This window comes from Dermacentor silvarum, chromosome 8 (assembly GCF_013339745.2).
Source record: "Dermacentor silvarum isolate Dsil-2018 chromosome 8, BIME_Dsil_1.4, whole genome shotgun sequence".
NCBI classification, from domain to species: Eukaryota; Metazoa; Arthropoda; class Arachnida; order Ixodida; family Ixodidae; genus Dermacentor; species Dermacentor silvarum.
Genome location: NC_051161.1, coordinates 50,486,843 through 50,506,927, shown reverse-complemented (window position 1 = coordinate 50,506,927; position 20,085 = coordinate 50,486,843). Strand labels below are relative to the sequence as shown.

Sequence of the window (20,085 nt, the reverse complement as noted above, 5' to 3'; positions counted from 1 at the left end):
CTACAGGTGTGTCCCTTCGCACGCGCTGCCCACGGTAAGAGCTTCTCATCATCACCACCGTTTCACACGCGCCTTCTCGTGGTCATCGAGTCTCTCTTCATGTCGGTCTACTTACGCCGCAGCACACCTGCTTACTTAATCAGCTCATGTTTACTACAATTCATATTGCTGCCAAAGCCGCTCACCTAACTTCGTATGACATTGCTGTGTTGCTATCGCATTCATTGCTTCGCCCTTAGGGCGAAACTGACATTTTTTCTTTGTACAAACACATCACTATCAGTAATGCCACAGTTGGCTAGTACCACAACAGAACAATCTTAAACACCTGCCTTATTGCATCCTAAACCAAGAAACTAATTTCTAAGTTGCCTATGTAGCAACAAAAGCTGGCAAATAGAGGGAAAAAAAAGACAAGCAAAGCTGACAGTTTCGATTAGCTTCACTTAGAAGATCACGCATATCGTTACAATTGCTCAAACTTGTGAACGGATGGGAAGTGGAGGATAAACTGGCAAGAAGCCACGGATACACGACGCAGACCAATTGTCACAGCCTCTTTGCAATCACATCATAGCACAGAGTGCAGGAAGATGGTCGCTCAATCAACAGCTTTGACATTGATGCTACTTCAATGCTTAATACAACACTGCATGCAGTAAACGCAGTATGCCAGTTCTAGCATTCCGGTTAGACTGAACATATGCGTTTATAGTTCCTCTAAACAGTAGCAGGAGTGGTGGTGCGAGTTCTCACCAGTGCGCAGCTTCCCATCGGCCCAAGCAGGTCCGTTGGGAACAATGCTCTTGATCTGAAGAAACTCCTCGGAGTCGTTTTCGTCGGCACCCACAATAGTGAAGCCAAAGCCTCGGGCACTCTTGACGAGTGACGTATGGATGATGTCACCCTGAAGCTCTGCTGGATTCCGCGTAAACAGGTAAGGCAGGCGGCCGTGTGAGCCATGGTCTGTAGATGGAAAAGAGCAGAAGTGTCAGATGTGAAAGACAGTGAAGCAGTCACCATGCAGAACACATCACTCTTAAGGACATAAGTGTTGGTTTCAAAACTTGGGAGGCTTGTTCACTCCATCCTTAACTCTGCTGCCTAAGACAGTGAAAAATTCCCCACCTAGGAAACAATACAGTGGCCGAGAACAGGCGGAATCTCTCTAAAAATATAAATACTGTGAACAACACTTTGTGAGTGCATTGCTCTTAGGAGCACTTGAGCTCTGCATTCATGTGACCGAACACTACTGCCATAAAAGATTTATTGTCATAGCAATTATATGGACACTCCAGGCGAATTTCTACCATTGCCGTGATACTCCGTATAAAGTGTTAGTGCAATAAGATCGCGGCCATGCACTTTATGTTGTAGCTGCAAGGGAAAGTGTACGAGGGTGAGCCAAGAAGGATGGTGGCTTGATCTCACGTGCGCAAGGGAAGAAGGCGGGGAGGAAGCATGCCGTCTTCCATCGTGCGCAAGGCAGCAAGAATGAGAGGCAATCTTCCTCGGTCTGCAATGTATACTGTGAACCGAAATAAAAAGTTTGTTGTTGTTGTTGCTGCCACTCTTTTTCCCGGCAGCGTTTTGATAGCGAGTGTCCGCCGTCATCGCGTGAGACGTGTTCATGTTTGCCTGTACGCGCATGACACCATGCTAGTTAGTGACATCGTACTAGTTAGTGCGCGAATGTTTACAAGCTTATACAGCCAATAAACCTACTACCCTTATTTCAAATAACTGTCTAATCATTTGCGACCGCAATCGATTCTTCGTCTTTCGGGCGAAACTGCAATATTTTTCATGCAGATCCTTTTGTCCCTTGAGGGCTTAATTAAGATAAAAAGTTTCAAAGTTCAAATATTCAAAGTCCCCGTGCTGTCACTTCATTTCGTTGTCAGTTACAAGAAGCAACCAAGATCACAAACATGTTCACTTGAGTATTTTCTTAAACACAGCAGAGCAACAAAGAAACAAAAATGATGAAATCCGCATGCACTCCGATACATTCCTGCAAACGTATGAGCATGAAGCATCTCACAGCATGCTATAATGAAATGTTGACGCCAATCATGCACATGCTTTCAGTGCAAGTATGCCACACATTCCCTTCTGTCATGAATAATCATGAATGTCACGCACTGTCAATAAATGTGTCAAAGCTACATAATTTTATTCTAAAGTGCTGCAGACGTGATTGAAAGAAAGTCAAGTTGGTAGGATGATGCTTTGTGAGTATTCTAGTGAGTCCTCATAATTACAGAGCAATTAAATCTCAATTTAGTGGGTAGTTAGTCATGTCTCAATTTTTCATCATAAGAATAAGGGAGTTTTAGAAATAGCATCCCCAAATTCCTTTGTACTTACTCCCTTTGCGCTCTTATGAATTGCCTGGCCGATAGTGTCCCCTAACTTCGGGTCTCCTATTTCTGAAACCACCTATTGAATCACCAGTTCGATACGAGTTAAAGATTGACTGAAGGCATGACAGTAGACTTCTGTTAATTCGACTCTGGTTAATTTAATTTTGCAGTTGATTTGACCCCAACCACAAAGTCCCAGCCGGCACAAATGCATTTCAATCGTCCAAGCTTTCATTATTTTCATCCTAAAATTGGCCATCACCAGATAACTTGAACTTTACCAGTCAGCATGCACATGCCCAACCCCTATGTGACACCAATAGCGATCCCTTTAGTGGGAGCATATCTCGGCGGAGCTTAGAGGACAGTGAATGTATTAAACACACACAATCTCCCGTCAAAAATGTGCATTTTCAGCCTGCCCTAGGAAGACTTTCAAGCAATAATGGTAGTTCACAATGTCTGATTACAGGCTCCATCCTTCCAACTCATGCCTTTTTTTTTTCCAAGAAAGTTGGGTCGAAAATTGCCTGTGCGGCGCAATCAGATATGAAACCAAAACCGCATTTACAGCGTTTATATGCTTTACCACATAACATGACTGTGTAGTGGCAAAGCTGACTTTAAATAACTGTGCAATGGAGCTGACTTAAAGAAACCGACCACCATTGTGGAACACACATTGGACCCTTGCCCATTTTTCTTGCTAAAAAATTGGGTGCACGTTAAATTTCTACTTTGTTTAGAAGCTTTAATGTCATTTTTACATTAGTTTCGTACTTTGGACACATAGAAAGAGGTCACGCATTTGATTCAGAGGCTTGTCAATACCGGGCAAATACTGCGAAATCAATCAACGGTGTTAGTATTGACATTTTTTTCTTTATCTTGTTTAATTTGACCTGCTGGATAATTTGATAAATTTTGGCAGTCCCATCAGGGTCGAACTAACAGAAGTCGACTGTATTAGAAATGAAAAGCTGCTATTTCACCATTGTTGACGGAACACAGCATGTCAAACATCTCATAAAAGATGGTAGTGTTTTCATTAAAGTGGTCCTGCATAGTAGCAATACTCAAAGTGAAGTAGAGCCACATTGAATATGCAGGGCGTTCAATCTATCCTCAACTCTATGTCTGTGTTTCTTTTTTTTTCCCTTGCCACCATTTGACAAAACAGGCAAAAAAAAGTCGCACACATAGCAAAGACACTGCGCGACTGAAGGAATGCAGGCAGTTCATGTACATTTTATTTCCAGTAGCAAGTGTGCATCATGCTGCATGCAGCAGAAAGCTGTGCGACAAGGGCAAACGGGTCATCACCACGTCCTCAACGCCAGTGCATGTGGGCAACAGGGTGGATGTCACAAAAATATTAAAAGGCCTTGAAACTACCTCTGACATTTCTGAACACATTTTGAATAAACACAAATGGTGCACGGAATGTCGTGAAGATCACCTTCTATGAACATGACAGCACAACATGCAGCAGGGAAGCAGGAAATGTCACAAATGCTCCAAGTACCAGCATGATAAAGATGATTTCTGATATCATCCCTTTTAAATTGTGGTGACAAGAAATTGCCATCTAGCCTGTGTCAGCTACTTACATGGCACCATACCGTTATCTAGCACTCTACCTATCTGCTTTAGCTCCCCCCGTAAAGTTATTTGCGGCGATTACAATCCCACCCCAGCTTTCTTTCTGCTTTTTATAGCACAGATCTTAGGCGCCCGTTCCTGCATTAAGCGTCGGCCTCGGCTTCAACGTAACCGGCATAACAAACACGAAGCTGAGGATGAAAGATGGCAGAGAGCGAAGAGAGCGCAAGGAGGAAAGTGGAGGAGGAGGGTACAGCGGAAGCATTAAGGGGACGTAGGGGAGGAGTATGACGAAAGGGTGATGAGGAAAGCGGAGTGCCGCACAAGATGTGCTCCACGACACCAACCCGACACGAGATGGCGCCATAGTAATGTGCATTTCCTTGCTTATCTCTCTAACCATCTCTTACTTATATCAACCACAGACCAGCTAACTTTCCCATCTGCTTTCAACTCCAGCCCTTCTGGAAGGTAAACATTATTTAAGGTTATGGATGCATGAATATCTTGGCATTCCATTACAATGTACCGAGTCACCTTCGCATTTTTGCTGCAGCAGACGCATGCTTCGCCCTGTAGCAGAATGCGACCATTTCATGCTGGCACCATCTAGTGCAGACACTGCCTGTGCTATGCTAGCTCACTGCTACACCGGAAGCCCTACTATGTAAAACTATTGCACCAGCCTATGCTCCTCATTTTATCCCTCCTCTCCCGAATTTCATCTGTGTGACATCACCCAGCAGCCCGCATGCACCAGTCAATAATCGGGGGCTTCTCCTCCAGCCCATTCTTGCGGCAGCGTCAAGACATAAAGCCAGTCAGCCGGCAGTGGCGCGGCCCACCTGAGGCAGGGAGGGCCGCCGCCGCGCAAGGAGACGGGCTGTCCTGTGCGGTGGTGGGAGTGGCGGGGGGTGGCCGGTGGTGGGTGCGCAGCGCTGCGGCAGCGGCCGCGGCCGAGGTGGGTGTGGTCGTGATGGTGCCAGCAGGCCGGTGGTTGGCGGAGGGTTGCGGCTGCTGGGGGCTGCCTCCCAGCTGCATCAGCAACCCTCCTCCTCCCTGGCGGTGGTCGGCCGAAGGACCGGCTGGTGGCGGCAGCACCCTCTCAGAGCCAGGCGGCGGCGCAGCCGTCGTCGGGGGCGTGGCCCCTTCTTCAGAGGACGAGGGCGAGGAGGTGTTAGTCTGAGGCTGGTCTCGCAGGCAGGGCAGGCAGGGGAACAGCGGGGAGTGCCGCGAGGAGGGCGTGCGTGGTCGACGGCACTCACGGTTATTATTCACAGCGGAGGAAGACGTCGAGGCGCCACCACTTGTCGGGGAGTGCGGCCGCTGGTGGTGGTGGTGATGGTGGTGGGAGGGGCTCGCCGACGACCCACCCGGGATCGGGCTGGTCTCTCGGGGCTGAGATGCACCGCTGTTGCCCAGCAACTGCTGCTGGGATGACTGGGAGCCTTGCGGGCTGGCTGTCGCCAGCTGGCCGCTGCCTGGAGAGACGCAGCTGCCACCCCCACCAACGCTGCCATTACCTTGCACTGCACTCACACCAGAGCCTGAGCCTGTAAATACGGGAGAAGTGAGGAAACGGTTTGCATTATGTACCGTCACGTGAGTGCCAAGCATAATCATTCCGATGAACAAGGCAGAAGAATGTACCCTAGCGTAGCACTGGTGTCGTGGGGTTCGTGGCTGCCTAGTTTGAGTTAGCAAGATGAGAAAACAACTCTACAGTAAAAGTGCAAAACCATACTGACAGTACTCATTTCTATGTCTGTGCATACGGATGTACGGTATAGTGAAACACAATCTCACACAGACACTATTTAATGCTAATGCATAACAAGATCAAACAAACAATGAAGAAAACACATATTGAAAGTCCGTAAATACACCACGAACATGCAATAAACGTAGTGCCATTACACTGCACACACGGCAGCATTAGAACAATAAAAGTGATATAAAAAGATGCATAAAAAAAAAGATCTAACATAGGCAACATTGAGAAAATTTGCCATAGAGCAAACAGTTCAACAAAATTACAGAAATGTGCAACCCTTTTAACTTTAACACAGCGAGAGATATTAATTTGAAAGCCACACAGAGGACTTTCAAAAGAAAGTAGCTTGGTTACAGCATGTATTAGGATCCATACAGAGGAGTTTCAAAAGCTTGGTTACAGCATGTATTAGGAACGCCATCTCGCCCATCTAGAAGGTTTCCTTCAATACTCACCAGGTGAGGTTTGCAGCTTCAGATGAGGGAGTGGGCTTTCGTACTGCGTTCTCCTGTTGACGTGGCTGTAAGGAACGGCAGTACATAAGGGACACTCCAACTTGGCACAGTAATAAAATATGTGCTATAGTTTACAAAAAGTAACCCAACTCACTCTATGTAATATGTCCCGTAGTGCGGATCATCAATCCTCTCCCAACCATATGGCAACTCTGTGTGCAGAAAACAAAACACAACAAGGCATGTTAACCAGAGCCACAAACACGAGCAAGTGCAGTGCGGTGATGCAAGCCTTACGCACCTCAAGGCACTCACCTTTAATGAGAGGAATAGTGATACCATGCAAGTTAGAAGGAAGGTTATTTGCATAAGCACCAAGCCACTAAGACACCGGCGAGCAGGCTCCAGCTTCAAGAGCGACTCACCGTACTCCCCGTCATACGACACTCGAGACTTGCTTAACCTCGGGTCGTGCCACTGCGATGTGTTCGTGTTGTGGCTGAAACAAGATGAGACACACAGCAGAAGATTATGTGCCAATCCAACAGCTGCACAATGACATCGAGAGACGAACAAACAAACAAAAATATAATGCAGCATGAAATTCAAAGGGACCCCAACACAACTTTCAGCGAAGTTTAAACTACCATGAGGCATTCGGTAGCTACAGTAAAACCATGTTAATTCAATTTCACGGGACAGAAACAAATGTCCGAATTAACCGAATGTCGAATTATCGAGGGTATCAAGAAAACAATTTTAAAAATGTTTACTACGTCAACACGCTTTTTTTAGTGAATAAATGAGTAAATTCTGTTTCTATTTTGCGTAAAAGTAATGCGGAAGCATAATTCTAGAATAACTCCGGAATAATTTGAACCACCTGGGGTTCTTTAGCGTGCACCTAAATCTAAGTACACGGGTGTTCTTGTATTTTGCCCCCAATGAAATGCGGCCCACTGTGGACGGGATTTCATCCCGCAACCTCACACTTAGCAGCCCAACACCATAACCACTAAACAACCACGACTAAATGAAAATGACACGGAACCCAGAATGTTGAGAACTACCATGGCACCTGAAAACAGCCTCAGAAATTAGGTGGTGTCCACGGCATGCTAAAGACCTCGGAGGTCATATTTTGGGTACTGCATCATATCTGCTAACCAGCAGGTGCTCGTTTCATCTGCTAGGGTGCATTTAAAGGCTCATGGAAAAAAAAATTGACGATTACCAGCCCTGCATCTTTGCTAAGATTGTTCCCATTGTATACAGTACTATTCATTTATTACCAATTTAGCCAAAGTTAAATTTTATTACAGCTGGCCTTTAAACTGAGTCACTTATAAAGCCAGCACGCCAGAGGCAAGAGCTGCCCGAGGGCGAGTACACGCACTTGATGAAGTAGGGCTCGCCGTCCTCGGTGTAGGCCTTCTCCCAACAGGCGGGAAGCGGCTCCAGGTCGAAGGCCCCGGGGCTGGCATCTCGGGGAGGACCGGCCCCGTTGGCCTGCAGCCCCTGTGGCTGAGTCGGGCTGGGCGACGGGGCCGGCTCCTGGGACTTGGCCGTCATGGCCTCCACGTTGGAGCGGTTCCTGCGCCGCTTGCCTTCCGAGGACGGGTGTGCCCCGGGCAGCAGCAGGCCTTCCTCCTGCGGCTTGGGTGTACCGTAGTGGTTGCCTGCACAAGACAAATGAGTGCGCTGGTCAGGACACTGAGGTCAAAATAAAGCAACATTATGTGTAACGCTTGACGATCCGAAGAAACACACTGGGTCCCATATTGGCACGAATATTTGCGCACTAGAAATGTTCGTAAGAACAGAAGCCAGCCAATCTTGACATTGGACATATATTATCAATGAAGGCTGTCCAATTATGAACAAAAGCCTTCATGAATTCAACCCGTTTCTTAAATTGAATTACGACACTTAACGTCTCACAGCAATGCTGGAGGTATGAGAGACAACACAGTGGGGGCGGGGTTCAGGATTAATTTTGACCTTGAGCACCTGGGTTTCTTTATCGTGCACCTAAATCTAGTTACGTAAACATGTTCACATTTTGCCCAAATTGGAAGGTGGCTGCTGCAGGCTGAATTGAAACCTGTGGTATTGTACTCAGCAGCTGAAAATTCTTCCACCCAGACAGATTCATGAGCAAGAGAACTTTACATGCCAAAACGATGCCTGGGCTATGAAAGACACTGTACTGGAAGGCTTCGAACCCAATTTGACCACTTGCAGGTCATTAACACGCTCTAAAATTTCTACACGTGGGCAATTGTACATTCCATGTTCATTAGGACGGAGCCGCCATAGCTGATAATCAAACCCACAACCTTGTCATTGGTACCTAAAAGCATAAAGCCATTGAAGTAAGAGCTTGGACAGAATCAATGCTATGATCTTACTGAATGAAGAACGTGTGATTACAGTGAATGCCAAAATGAACAAATGACCACAGATGTTATAAAGCATGAAAGGGAATTACTGACCAAGATAACACCATAATGTCACCATTTTTACATCATAAGAATGATCTTGCTCCCTGCATAAGACAATTTTGTTCACTGCATCAATGGAATAACCATGCGATTTAATAACTGCAACAAAAAAGAAAGGTACTCATTGCTTCAATCAATGCATTTACACCATGGCCATTTTATCAATAAAGCGCTGAAACACTCAACGTTCAAACAGCAGGAAATGAACCGTGAACATAAATTATGACTGTAAAAACTGCTGCTGCACATTCTTTTACGCCAGACAAAAAATTAAAAAATAAGATGCCCATGAAACAATCATGCACTCGCCTTCATATATTCCACTCTCCAGCAGACTCCCGCTTCTTTCAAGGGCGACAAACTCCTCTAGTGTCAGGAAAGTGTAGTCCACACCATTCACTTCCCCCTCCCGGGGACTCCGTGTTGTGCCTGAAAACAATCCAAAAGAGGTAAACCGATCAGCCTCTCCATGACACCAGCATTGCTGATGATGGCCGAATCATACAATGCATGCACTATCTCTTCGATAAACAAGGAATTACTATTTTAACAGCGGAGCTGTTTAAAAGTAATTCCCTACCGAGCGATGGTGTTCGCAGTTTCGAGCGAAGTGGAGAGAGTGAAATGAGGAGAGGAGGTGCAGTGAGAGAAAGAGAGACAAACAGAGTGCGAGAGAAATAAACAAAAAAATAAAACAGAATATAATTTCGAACCCACAGTCCAAAGGCGAGCGTCATAACCACTAGGCTATACACCCACGCTTGCAGAACAAGCATTTATGGGAACCATATGATTGCGTTGGTAACACAACTTGCTATGGGCCAGAGAAAGAGAAAATGAGAGAGAAAGAAATAAAGAGAGAGAGAGAGGCGGTATTTGAACCCGGGTACTCACTGTCCGAAGGTGAGCGTCATACCCCCCACTACGCTATACACCCACACTTGCAGAGCTCTACGGTTTCATCAGATTTCACAAGCGTGGAACTGGCTTAATTTTTTTTCTTTTTAATTTGGCTCTGAAAGCAGTGTAAAATGACGTGGTATCGCTTGACGGAGCAACAGTGTAAACAGTGTAAACCAAACTGTACCGTGACCTAAAACTCAGTTATGTTGCTTAGATGGACATGCATTGCTTAAAATTTAATTTTATGTGCTCCCGCTAAATTTGCTTTGTGTCATAGATTAATTTCTTCTTTATTTTTAGTTAGTGCAGGTTAAAAGGTGCCACTGCCACTGAGCAGACAAACAGAGCAGAAACAGCGGGACATCAATGTGCCCACTGAAGTGTGCCCTCTTGAGATGGTAACGCCACATCAGCGCGAGTTGCGTTGGGGGAGTAGAGCAAGGACCGCTTTTCTATTGAGGATGTTGAAAATGTGTTGCGCTTGTAAGGCATGCCGGCATCGTCACAACAGTGTGACGATAAGCAACAGTGTGAGCAATACGATTACGCCACTGCCAAAAATTTACACCAGCAGCGAAGTAGAATACACTTGGTTACTGCAATATTAGCTGTTTTTGTTTGTTTGAGCTCTGCGCCACCAGGTAACAGCACCATACAGGCCACTCACGTTTACGGTTCCGCCCCAACGCCCGGTCCGTCTGCATTTACCTGATTACTGGACAAGCTAAACCTCTCTAATGTGGCAGCTAGACCATCGCACAAAAGGCTTGGATTTTGAAACAAGTGTGAACACAAAGACGAAGACTACACAGAACTCGCTTGTAGGAAACATGCGAGATTATAGGTTACAACGAAAAAGAAAACAAAGTAATGACTTATTTAACCAATTTCAGTATTTAACAAAAGGAACCATTCCTGCAAGGACCCTATATGCATTTCCAGCTTCTCACATTTACCAGCATAGCATTGCCATTGCATTCAGTAATCAGTGTTGCGGGCTTCCGTACACAGTTTAAGATTACACAGATCAAAAATTCTGTTTTGGAAATTTATACTCGCTTTCGAAAGAAGCCACTGCATGTTTAGCCACTTCGAATGGTAGGCTTTTTACTGCATTACAAAATAAGAGGTCCTTGAAAAACAATAGATAGTCCCTTTGGTAAAACATCCACAGAGTCAGCAACCCACTTTAAAGAAAACTTGATAGCTTGTGGCACTATCTTTGACCGATGTAGCTGTAAAAGCAAGGGACACTCAACCATAAAAGCTGGAGGAACACAGGTTCTGTGAAACAGCAGCCTGCATGTGCACATTACAACCCAGAAGTGGGTCATCACAGAGGTTAATACCCTAATGCAGAGTGAATCTCACAATTCCAGAATGCATGTTCTGAATGGGGAAAAATTACCTTGCTTGCGGATGCTGTGTTCCGTACCCTTTTACAACAAACAGTACCTAGCATGGCACGACTGAAGGTTGCTGTCGTTACAAATCAAGGTTTAAAGATTCTGCTTGATAAACGTTTTTTTTTTTTTTTTTCAATCAGTGCCGTAAAATCAAGGAATATGGACATTCCCGTCACTGGGTGGTATTTCCCCATAATTTCGGGCATGTTCACATGTACAGTGTGGTCCACTGTTAAAGGGAACACTCAAGTGTGTGCCTCTCACTTCGCTGGCACCCTAGCTGCAAGTTGCTACGGAAGCAATGTCAGTGCAATGCACAGGTGCGTCGAAAGGAGTGTGAGCTACCAACCACAAGTCATCTCCAGCAAATGTAGGCGTTTGTATTCTTACAAGAGAAGAAAATCCGGACATGCTCTGCACTCAAGTGTTCCCTTTAACAGTGGACTCCTCTGTACACCTGATACTGCGTTTCCAAGTTTGGTCCTCTGCACCTGTCTTTATTTTATTACCAGTTTCCTAACATATACAGCAATATTGTGGTAAAAGCAGTTGTATAGCTAAAGGAAATATGCACATGTGCCAAGTGCTTCTCCCACCCCCTTCATGTCCTTCCTTGATTCTCCTATGCACTTTCATCAATGTCAGCAGCTACTGGCCTGACAGGTTTGCATTTATCATGGACAGTGATTGGCCTTGGCCGACGTTAAAAGTCAACAGGTGCCACACAGTAACTTGTGATAAGATGCTGACGACTACAGCTAATGAAGATGTAACAAGCACCACAAGCCACGTTCTACTACAGTGAGGCCAACAATTCCAAGCGCTGCGCTTCCATATACTTTGCCAGTTTGTGGGTGACGCACTGTCTCGCGCTTGCTTATGCTTGCATAAACTTCCGTATGCTTACTTGCAGTTTCTTTCACTTGTTGCGCCTCTTTGTATTTGTTATGTTCAGCCCTTCCTCGGAGCATGAACACCCACCATTACTAAGATGCATTCTGCAGCACTATACTAATCATGCCTCTTAAATATCCGTGACTCAAGTGTCACAAGCTAAATCCAATTCAGTACTCACATGTATGCTACAAGTCAACCAAATAAAACTGTTTATAATACATTCTATATGGTAGCTGCATGAAGAAAGGCAGATTCAGAACTGCAGGAACCCAACAGCTTGACAGTGGCAGCAAGACTACCCATGTTATGACCCAATTTTACGTTTTGTTTTCCTTTGGGCAGCCACACATCTTTTCCTCAAGGCAACCTTGTGTAAAATGGCATCCTCTTAGGTTCATGTGTTGTGTACTTCAATCTTGTAACTGATGTTCTTAAGCCACCTACTGCAAATGACAATGCATGCCTGTCAACCCTGCAAACTTTAATAATCGTAAAAAATCCCCCGGACACAACAGAAGAAGGGGAGGGGGGTTAATGCACACATTTTTCTCTCTACTTTGATAAAGAGGTGTGCAACATGACTGTCCAACTAACAAATCCCAAGTCATCAGAAACTAAAGAGATGCCACTGGTGCTTCACCAAACACACCGAAATATGCGCACAAAGTGTGAGTGAACAATTTGTGAAGTCTCAATGTGTGTAAAGTGCTTTGCACGATTTCAACCAATGAGGTGAGCCTATAAGCCCTATATAATTTACTTTCACCCTGCCCCAGCATGGTCATTCGCACATCACCCTCCTTAGTGGCTTCTCAGTGCATAGTGGGACACACCTTGACCCACCTTCTGTGCGAGAGGAGCCTGCCGGAAAAGAATAAAAGTTGGTCTCAACTTATTTTTTGCTCAATAAACAATTAAGAAACAAATTTCACTGAGTGTGATCTCGCGCCTTATAAAGAGTTAAAAGTATTTTTTCATACTGGGGCTCAGTGAAGTCCTTTGAAAGTTGCTAAATTCGGCCTTCAATCCTTTTAAAACACAATGTAGTCCACTTTTGCAAATAAAACATTAACCAGGCCTGAGCAAATGCTGTCAAAACTCTTTAACGTGATGGCTGGCTGGAGCAGGAACTTCAAGGCAGTGTTGCCATCTGTCCTGCGTTTTTGTGTCTTTCCTAGCTTACCAAGCATCTTCCCATGCTATGAATGTCATTTTTTTTTGGTATTGTAGAAGAATTATTTACTAATATGGCTTAAATAATTTTTCCCTTCAATGTTCGTTTAAACTAGCCACTCCACGCAGCTACCAATGCATTTTTTTTTTAATGCAAGTGGTGTAATCTCACATATGTTTCCAGGCTTCAAAAACAAATGCAGAAGGGCTGCAAGACCTCACACCACTGTCTTTCCAATGCAACACAATGTTGTCAGGCGTACATTGTTTTACATTTTGGTGGTGCTTGTTTTTCATCTGATTATCACGGTTTTAAATTTATCACTAGGCACAAGAAGCGCAAACTGTATCTGAGAATTCTTGAATGTTGTTGCCTATCCTATAGTTAAAGAGTGTTGTGCAATCAGATTGTGCACGCAATGCAAATAGCGTTGTACATTCTCAAATGTATACAAGCACCAGCGATTTCTCTGGAATGTATGGTGATAAGTGCATAAATAAATAGTGGACCGACTCGATGCTATCATTGGAATTCAACCATAGCTTGTATTTGTGGACACAAGTTTGCCCAATAAAGAGTTAATTACTAACTTGCACTTTTGGTATTGTTTGATTTGGTGAAGGTGCTGAGTCCCATGCCAAACACAAGCATTATGACAACTGTTGGCACCTGCTTAACTAACAAAATGATTTTTCTAGCTCAAGTCCTTTTAAAGCCAGGTTTTTCTTTTTGACTAAAGTTGACTATCACACGGCTAAAAAAACAAAACATCGCTCTCAGTGATGAGTAGTAATAACATAAAGCCAGAAGCGAAACAGGCAAGAGAAGTCTTCTAAGGATTCACTAGCAGAGGACTCTTAGAACAGAAAAGTGTGGAGAAAAACCACCTTACAACATCAATATAGTTAAACCTCAGTACACTGTAGTTATTCAAGATAAAGTTTTGTTATATACAACATTTGTCAGAAAAGCGAGCACCAAAATAAACACTGTTGACTGCTTCCAATAGACAGTTTTAGCCGAGCGTTGCTTACGCTCCGCTAACATTTCACGCACACCACTGGCTGCATGAACTGCGTTGATTTGGCTTGTTTGACAAGCGCGTCTTCCAGAGACGCCGGTCATGTGCGCTCAGCGTGGCTGACAAAGCAACCAGTAGACGCACCCTAACACTCCACTCAAATGGCTTTAAAGTGGACCGTGGGCAGCGTCCTTCGTTGCGCTGCCGATATGAGCGTTGCGCGCACGCGCATTAGCGTTCCGCTGAGCGGCTGTGCGCGAATCGGTAGGACACGACGGTCTGATTGGAGCGGACCGTGAACACTCTGCTAAAACTGTCTAATGTTGTCCAGTGTGTAGCCACATCCATTGAGAGTGCTGTCTCGTTTCACAGAGGACCAAGCTCTCCCTCAAGATGAGCTCCGATTGCTGTTTGCAGATTATGCAAGCACATAGGCACATATTTATGTGCACTGAATCATTCATGGCACAGAAGAGTACGTTTAAGCCATATTCTCGATAATATTTCACTCTCTTGCAGGCAACTTAACTATTTCAAGCCACATGCAAACAAAAATTCATGCCGCTACAGTAAACAGTGTGACCAGGACCAGAGTTTACATTTATTACACTAAGGTCCGAATGGAACTAGTTGGTGAGGCTACATCTTTTATGGGAACAGCACAAAAAAAAACAAAAAAAAACAGGACAAGCAAGTGTGCGAGTTTGTTTTCCACTCGCTTGTCCCATCTTTTGTGCTGTATGCTTTGATGATGTTATATTTACTTCATTGTACATGTATATTGAATAATTTATCATATTCATGCTTATTGTATCAAGACTTGAGAACTCATTTTATGTTCTGCGGCTTCAGGAACAGAGGTACTGACTCGCATTGAAAGTGAAGCAATGCCTTTACTTCTATGGCTACAAGCTTCACTCTAGCATGTTACAGAAAATGGTTGCCTGTTTGTGGGGAAACAGTCAACAAATTCCACAACAAACAAATGTGTGCCACTTCTGGCAATAAATTGACTCCAGCCTGCAAGAGCAGGCGCCATTCGTGAAGCGTGTTTCACAAGGTGCGATTTTAGACTGCTTTTTTCACAGCTACGATTTCCGCAAATGCAAACTTCACCAATTCCGTTTCACGTGCACCAATCGCAGCAGCTGCAATGTTCATATTTTCGAGCTTTGCGAGCACCTAGTGGTGGACCAAATTATTTTTGGCATCAGTCAGTTTCATGAAAACAAAGTGAAACAAGTTAGAAACTGCTCTCGTGAAACTTTTTTCGTGTTTGGGTTTGTTACTTTATCAAAACAAAAATTAAGCACGCAAGCCACAGTGACATGTCTGACAATCCACTTGTGATTGGTTCCCTGCTCTTGCCGCTCGTGTGTTTTCGCAGAGAAGATCAGCATGGCGAACATTAAAAAATAAAACGTATGAAGGGGCCTGATGGCCCACTTACCGCACCTGCGAATTCGCAAGCAATTTCGCACACCACGAAACAGGCTTAGCCCTGTTTTCTGTGCTATTAAAAGCCTCTGTGCAGACGCAACGAGCTAATAAATGCCACAAACAAGCACAATACAGCTCTATGAATTTATCTTATCTGATACTCAACTGATCATTTCAGAGTGCTCTGTTGGGGTTATTAAAGCCGTGCAAAACAGCTTTAAAGCTGTATTAAGAAAATAACAGGGTCAAATAATGTTAACTGGGCTTCATTATTGCCATCTGCACCCACTCGCAATGAAGCTTAGCTGCTGTCTTACATGATCTGTGAATTACTGCCAGACTACTCCATATCTACAGGTCGAATGTGCCATTAGCATGTTTGCACATAAGTAACAACTACGATGAGTTTAAAAAACGCTGAATCCTTCACTCCGACTACACGCATTTCAAAATGTTCTTTCAGAGAAGTTATCATAGACTGTGAGTCTTCAAATTCGACAAACAATGTACAGCATCCCTCGAATGATTCAGCTGAATGTTTGGGCCAACTCTAAGTACCCAAAACCTATGCAGCCATGACCATTGACACTAACACATCGAAAGTTCACTATCGCATGCAAACAAGCAGCTGTGCTAGCAGACAGCAGGAAGTCAGCTTAGCTGTGAAGCATAACAAAACCTATGCTTAGCGGCTGCGTACCCTGATGCCTGGCACAAGTACAAGCTTAAAACACAGTGGCTGATAGGAGCATGACGAAGAGCTCACTTCTGGGAAAGCCTACTGGATAGCACAAAAGTATCATCTTACAAGGCACTGTGCGCAGGTAGAGGTTGTCCCTGATGGTGTTCTGGAGATCATGGTCGATGGAACCTTTCTGGAAGCGGGTGTTCAGGTACTGCCTCAAGTCCTTGGTAAGGTGTCCTGCAAGATACGATCGCCAAGAACGTTTCGAGTGAGCTTGTGGCCGTACTACCATTAGTCCAGGAGGAAGCGAGTCACAGCACTGAATCCATCGGCGGGACCTTCTCAAGACCAACGTACGGGGATGTCCCGTGTTTAGACAGGCCGCACAACGCGCGTCGTCGGTTACGATCTGAACGTTTTTTTCAAACACAAGTCCGAGTACGAGACATCGAGCATACTCCCGACACGCTAGCGGCGACGGGCCTCTTCCTTCCGCAGCCCGTCGATCGGTCAAAGCGCGCGGACACGAGCGTGTGCCACATTCGTGAAGCGAAACGCTTGTGCGGGACAAAAACCAGATTTCGATACGGTCGCCACCGGAAACATTTCTTCCCCTCACATATCTCGGGGAAATAGAGGCTACACGGTCGCTTATCGTAGCTTCGTATTACTTTCTCGCGCACTTCCTCAAGCCGCGCCTACAAGCGGCTTCCGAACGCCGTACACTTCTCTGTTTGTTTACTGCTGCCGTTCTTTTTTAAACACTGGTTGACCTCCCGTGCGCCATTACAAGTGCCGCGACATCCAGGCGCACATACCAAGCAGAGTCAACCGCTTAGATCACCGCTCAAAGAAGGCGCGGAGAGGGTGTCGATTAAACGGTCAGCAAATTAAGGAATGTTAGATGGTTTAGCGAGTGAGCGAGCGAGCTGCCGACACCTTTTTCTTCTTTCCGCAACACTCACCTGCTCTGACGCATCGCACTGACACGGCACTGTCGTTTCGTGCGCTGTAGTTGAGTAGCGACAGCACGTCGTTTCTCGTGTAACCTGCCACACGATGTCCTTGGATCTCCAAGATCGTGTCGCCGTCTTCGATTCGGCCGCTCAGGAAATTCACTTTGTCGAAATTAACACAACTAAAGTAAGGCGAACTCGCCCCGGTCGGAGCCACCGTCGACGGTCAAGTTCAAATTTCCGTTGTCATCGGCGGTCAGCACCGCGTCGTAGATGGCCTGGCTCCACGAGCTGTATTCCTTTCTGACTTGGTTCGGGCCTGTGTGTGACTTTGACTCCTGCTTGGACATCATTTCGACGGCGGTGACGGCGCGCACTCGTAGTATTTCTCCGGGGCACAACACAGCGAGGCGCTAGGCCTAATGTCGAAACGAGCACCGTCTCCGCGTCTCATGCTCTCCGGCGTGTACACACATCAAAACCAAGCACCGGTGCTGTCGCCGGACAACGCGCGGGTCGTTCGGCGATCTCGTCGAAAGTGATCTTCATCCAATTCCGAGTGGCACCGACCAAAACAGAAAGAATTCCATCACTCGGGTCTACATAAACAAACCGGACACTCAGATTTCCCCGTCCGGAAAAGCAGGCGCGCCGCTCCTGCGCATGCGCCGTAACGTTTTCCGTCCGTTCCGTCGTCGGCTCCCGTGCTCGGCGATGTGCGGCGGCGTGTGTAGTGGGGGCTTTATTTCGCACCGTTTCGTGTCGCGGCTACAGCGAAAGGAAAGAGGATGCGTCGGTCGACAATGACATCGTTTCTCCGGTCTGACATTTGAACGCGCCGCTTTCCCGCGGCGGCGAGACGCGTGCCACGTCGTAAAAGCACCGCCACCGACGGACGGTTGTCTCGAAGCTCGGCGTACTTACCACGCTTCGTCGCCGGTCAGCATGTGCCATTCGCGGTCCTTGACCTCATACCGCGTGCGAGATTTTTATAACCGCGTCGCATTTTCGCCCCGTCTCGATGTAGGCGGCCAAGGCGACGACAAAATGACTCTTGGGTCGCACGGTGAGGAAGAAAAAAATATACAGTAGGCGATTTGGCGGCGTCGCGCTCTACTTACGGCCGGCCAAGGCCCGCTTCCCTCATACCGCAAGCTACGTCAGCGCATTTATATAATGATGACGTAGCAAGTTTATGTAAGCAACTATATATACGTCCATTGCGCGTTTCTGTCAATGGGCGTTTACAGTACAGCGACTGCCACTGCAGATGAAACCATAATTCGTTAAAGGCGATATTCGCAGTAACGGGAACCCAGTGAGAAGTTCGCCCTCCTACTAGTTAAGGCATTACGAGTATAGCACCGTTTACAGGTTTCGTATTACATCTTTTTAATGGGAATACCCATCCTCTACTGTGCGTTGCCAATTTCCTTCGTGTCCTTACGTGGTCATACATGCAATGTGGCGTTAACTACGACACCAAAAGCGCGACCGAGCTGTACCCAGCCGCCAGGTCTGAGAACTTGACTCGATGCCAATGCCGTGCTGCCTGTTTTTTTATCGGCATTTCCGACACGCCCAGGTCGCGATCGGCAGCCAAGACCAACGAAGCGACAAACGGACGAGTCATTCGGTTCCCAGTTTGCTTGCCGTAAGCAGGAAGCTGTCGGAAGTCTACGACGCGTGACGAGACGTGCTGTCTGCTGACGAACCTTGATCGGGGCGGGCCCGGCATTCCGGTTGTTTACACGCACCCTAAATTTCCCCGGGATACGCACGCCCCCCCCCCCCCCCCTCCTCTCCAATGGCCCTGCTCTCAATCAATCTTCCTCGGGGAAACGAGCTACAACCAGAGAACACCTACAACTGCGTAGTTAAATGGGTACTAGGAGTGTGCGAATATTCGAAAATTTCGATTAACGAATCGAATAGTGTCCTGTTCGATTCGGTCTTAGTCACTATTCACGAATGCGAATATTTTTAAATACTTTTCGTATACTTCATAACGCCAACTGCGCCCAAGTAAACATAAAATTGGAGAAAAAGTACGGTAAGATTTCACACCCGCGGGCATAGTATAGACATCAAACATGAGAACCTGCGTAGTGGAACAGGCTACGTCAGTTAGGTAGCCATACTTTCCAGACTCTACAGCGATAATTCGCACTCTCCGAAGAGCCCTGTGCATGTGAAGAAACTACTTGTTTGCTCCTAATGCTCCATATGGAACTGTACTTTTAATGAACAACGCTTCGTGCTTTTGATAAACTTTTGTACTTTGTACTTATAATAAACAACGCTTCATAACGTACTATCTAATGACAGAAACTTGCTAACTTTAAGAATACTGGGGTGTGAGCATCGATTTACATTGATTGCGATAACGGCTATTCATTATTCGAAAACTACAGAAAAGTATTAGATTCGATTCACTTCTGGCACGATTCGATTCGATTCTATCTCAAAAATCACTATTCGCACACCGCTAATGGGTACTGAAGAGAAACGCAACACTAAAATGGTTTAGAGTGGCAAGACAGTCTTTTAATACACTATATATGCATTCATTTGACGGGAAACGGGTGCCTAACTTGCTAAGAAAATCCTGTACTGAATTTCGCGCCGCAGTCTATAAGCGTCGGTGCGTCATTGTGACGTCACTGATTTCGATGCATTCTTTCGTATTCGGGCCGTTTCGAGCGCACGAAAAGTTCTGAGTATACTCGCTGTGCTGAGTCTTTCGTCCTAGTGACAATAAGGGGACCGGCGTTTCATATTTGTATAGGCTCGTGTATGTACTTAATTCCAGGAGATGACTTGGGCTTACAAAGGAAAGCCGTCCTCTTTGTGGATTAACCACTGCGTCCCTGTAGGCCGCGCAATGACCCCCGAGGAC

General features: G+C 45.8%; 1 protein-coding gene across 1 annotated transcript in view; it reads right to left on the bottom strand.

Moving 5' to 3' along the window:
* Positions 1 to 18,083, bottom strand: part of LOC119461201 (membrane-associated guanylate kinase, WW and PDZ domain-containing protein 2-like) — a 55,375-nt gene extending 37,292 nt beyond the window's left edge. Inside the window, 10 exon segments of the mRNA XM_049671954.1 lie at positions 757 to 966; positions 4,817 to 5,524; positions 6,201 to 6,265; positions 6,355 to 6,412; positions 6,626 to 6,699; positions 7,597 to 7,879; positions 9,014 to 9,133; positions 16,354 to 16,467; positions 17,196 to 17,376; positions 17,378 to 18,083. Coding sequence (XP_049527911.1) covers positions 757 to 966; positions 4,817 to 5,524; positions 6,201 to 6,265; positions 6,355 to 6,412; positions 6,626 to 6,699; positions 7,597 to 7,879; positions 9,014 to 9,133; positions 16,354 to 16,467; positions 17,196 to 17,376; positions 17,378 to 17,539 — 1,975 coding nt within the window. The 5' untranslated portion in view covers positions 17,540 to 18,083.
* Positions 18,084 to 20,085: the final 2,002 nt, after the last annotated feature.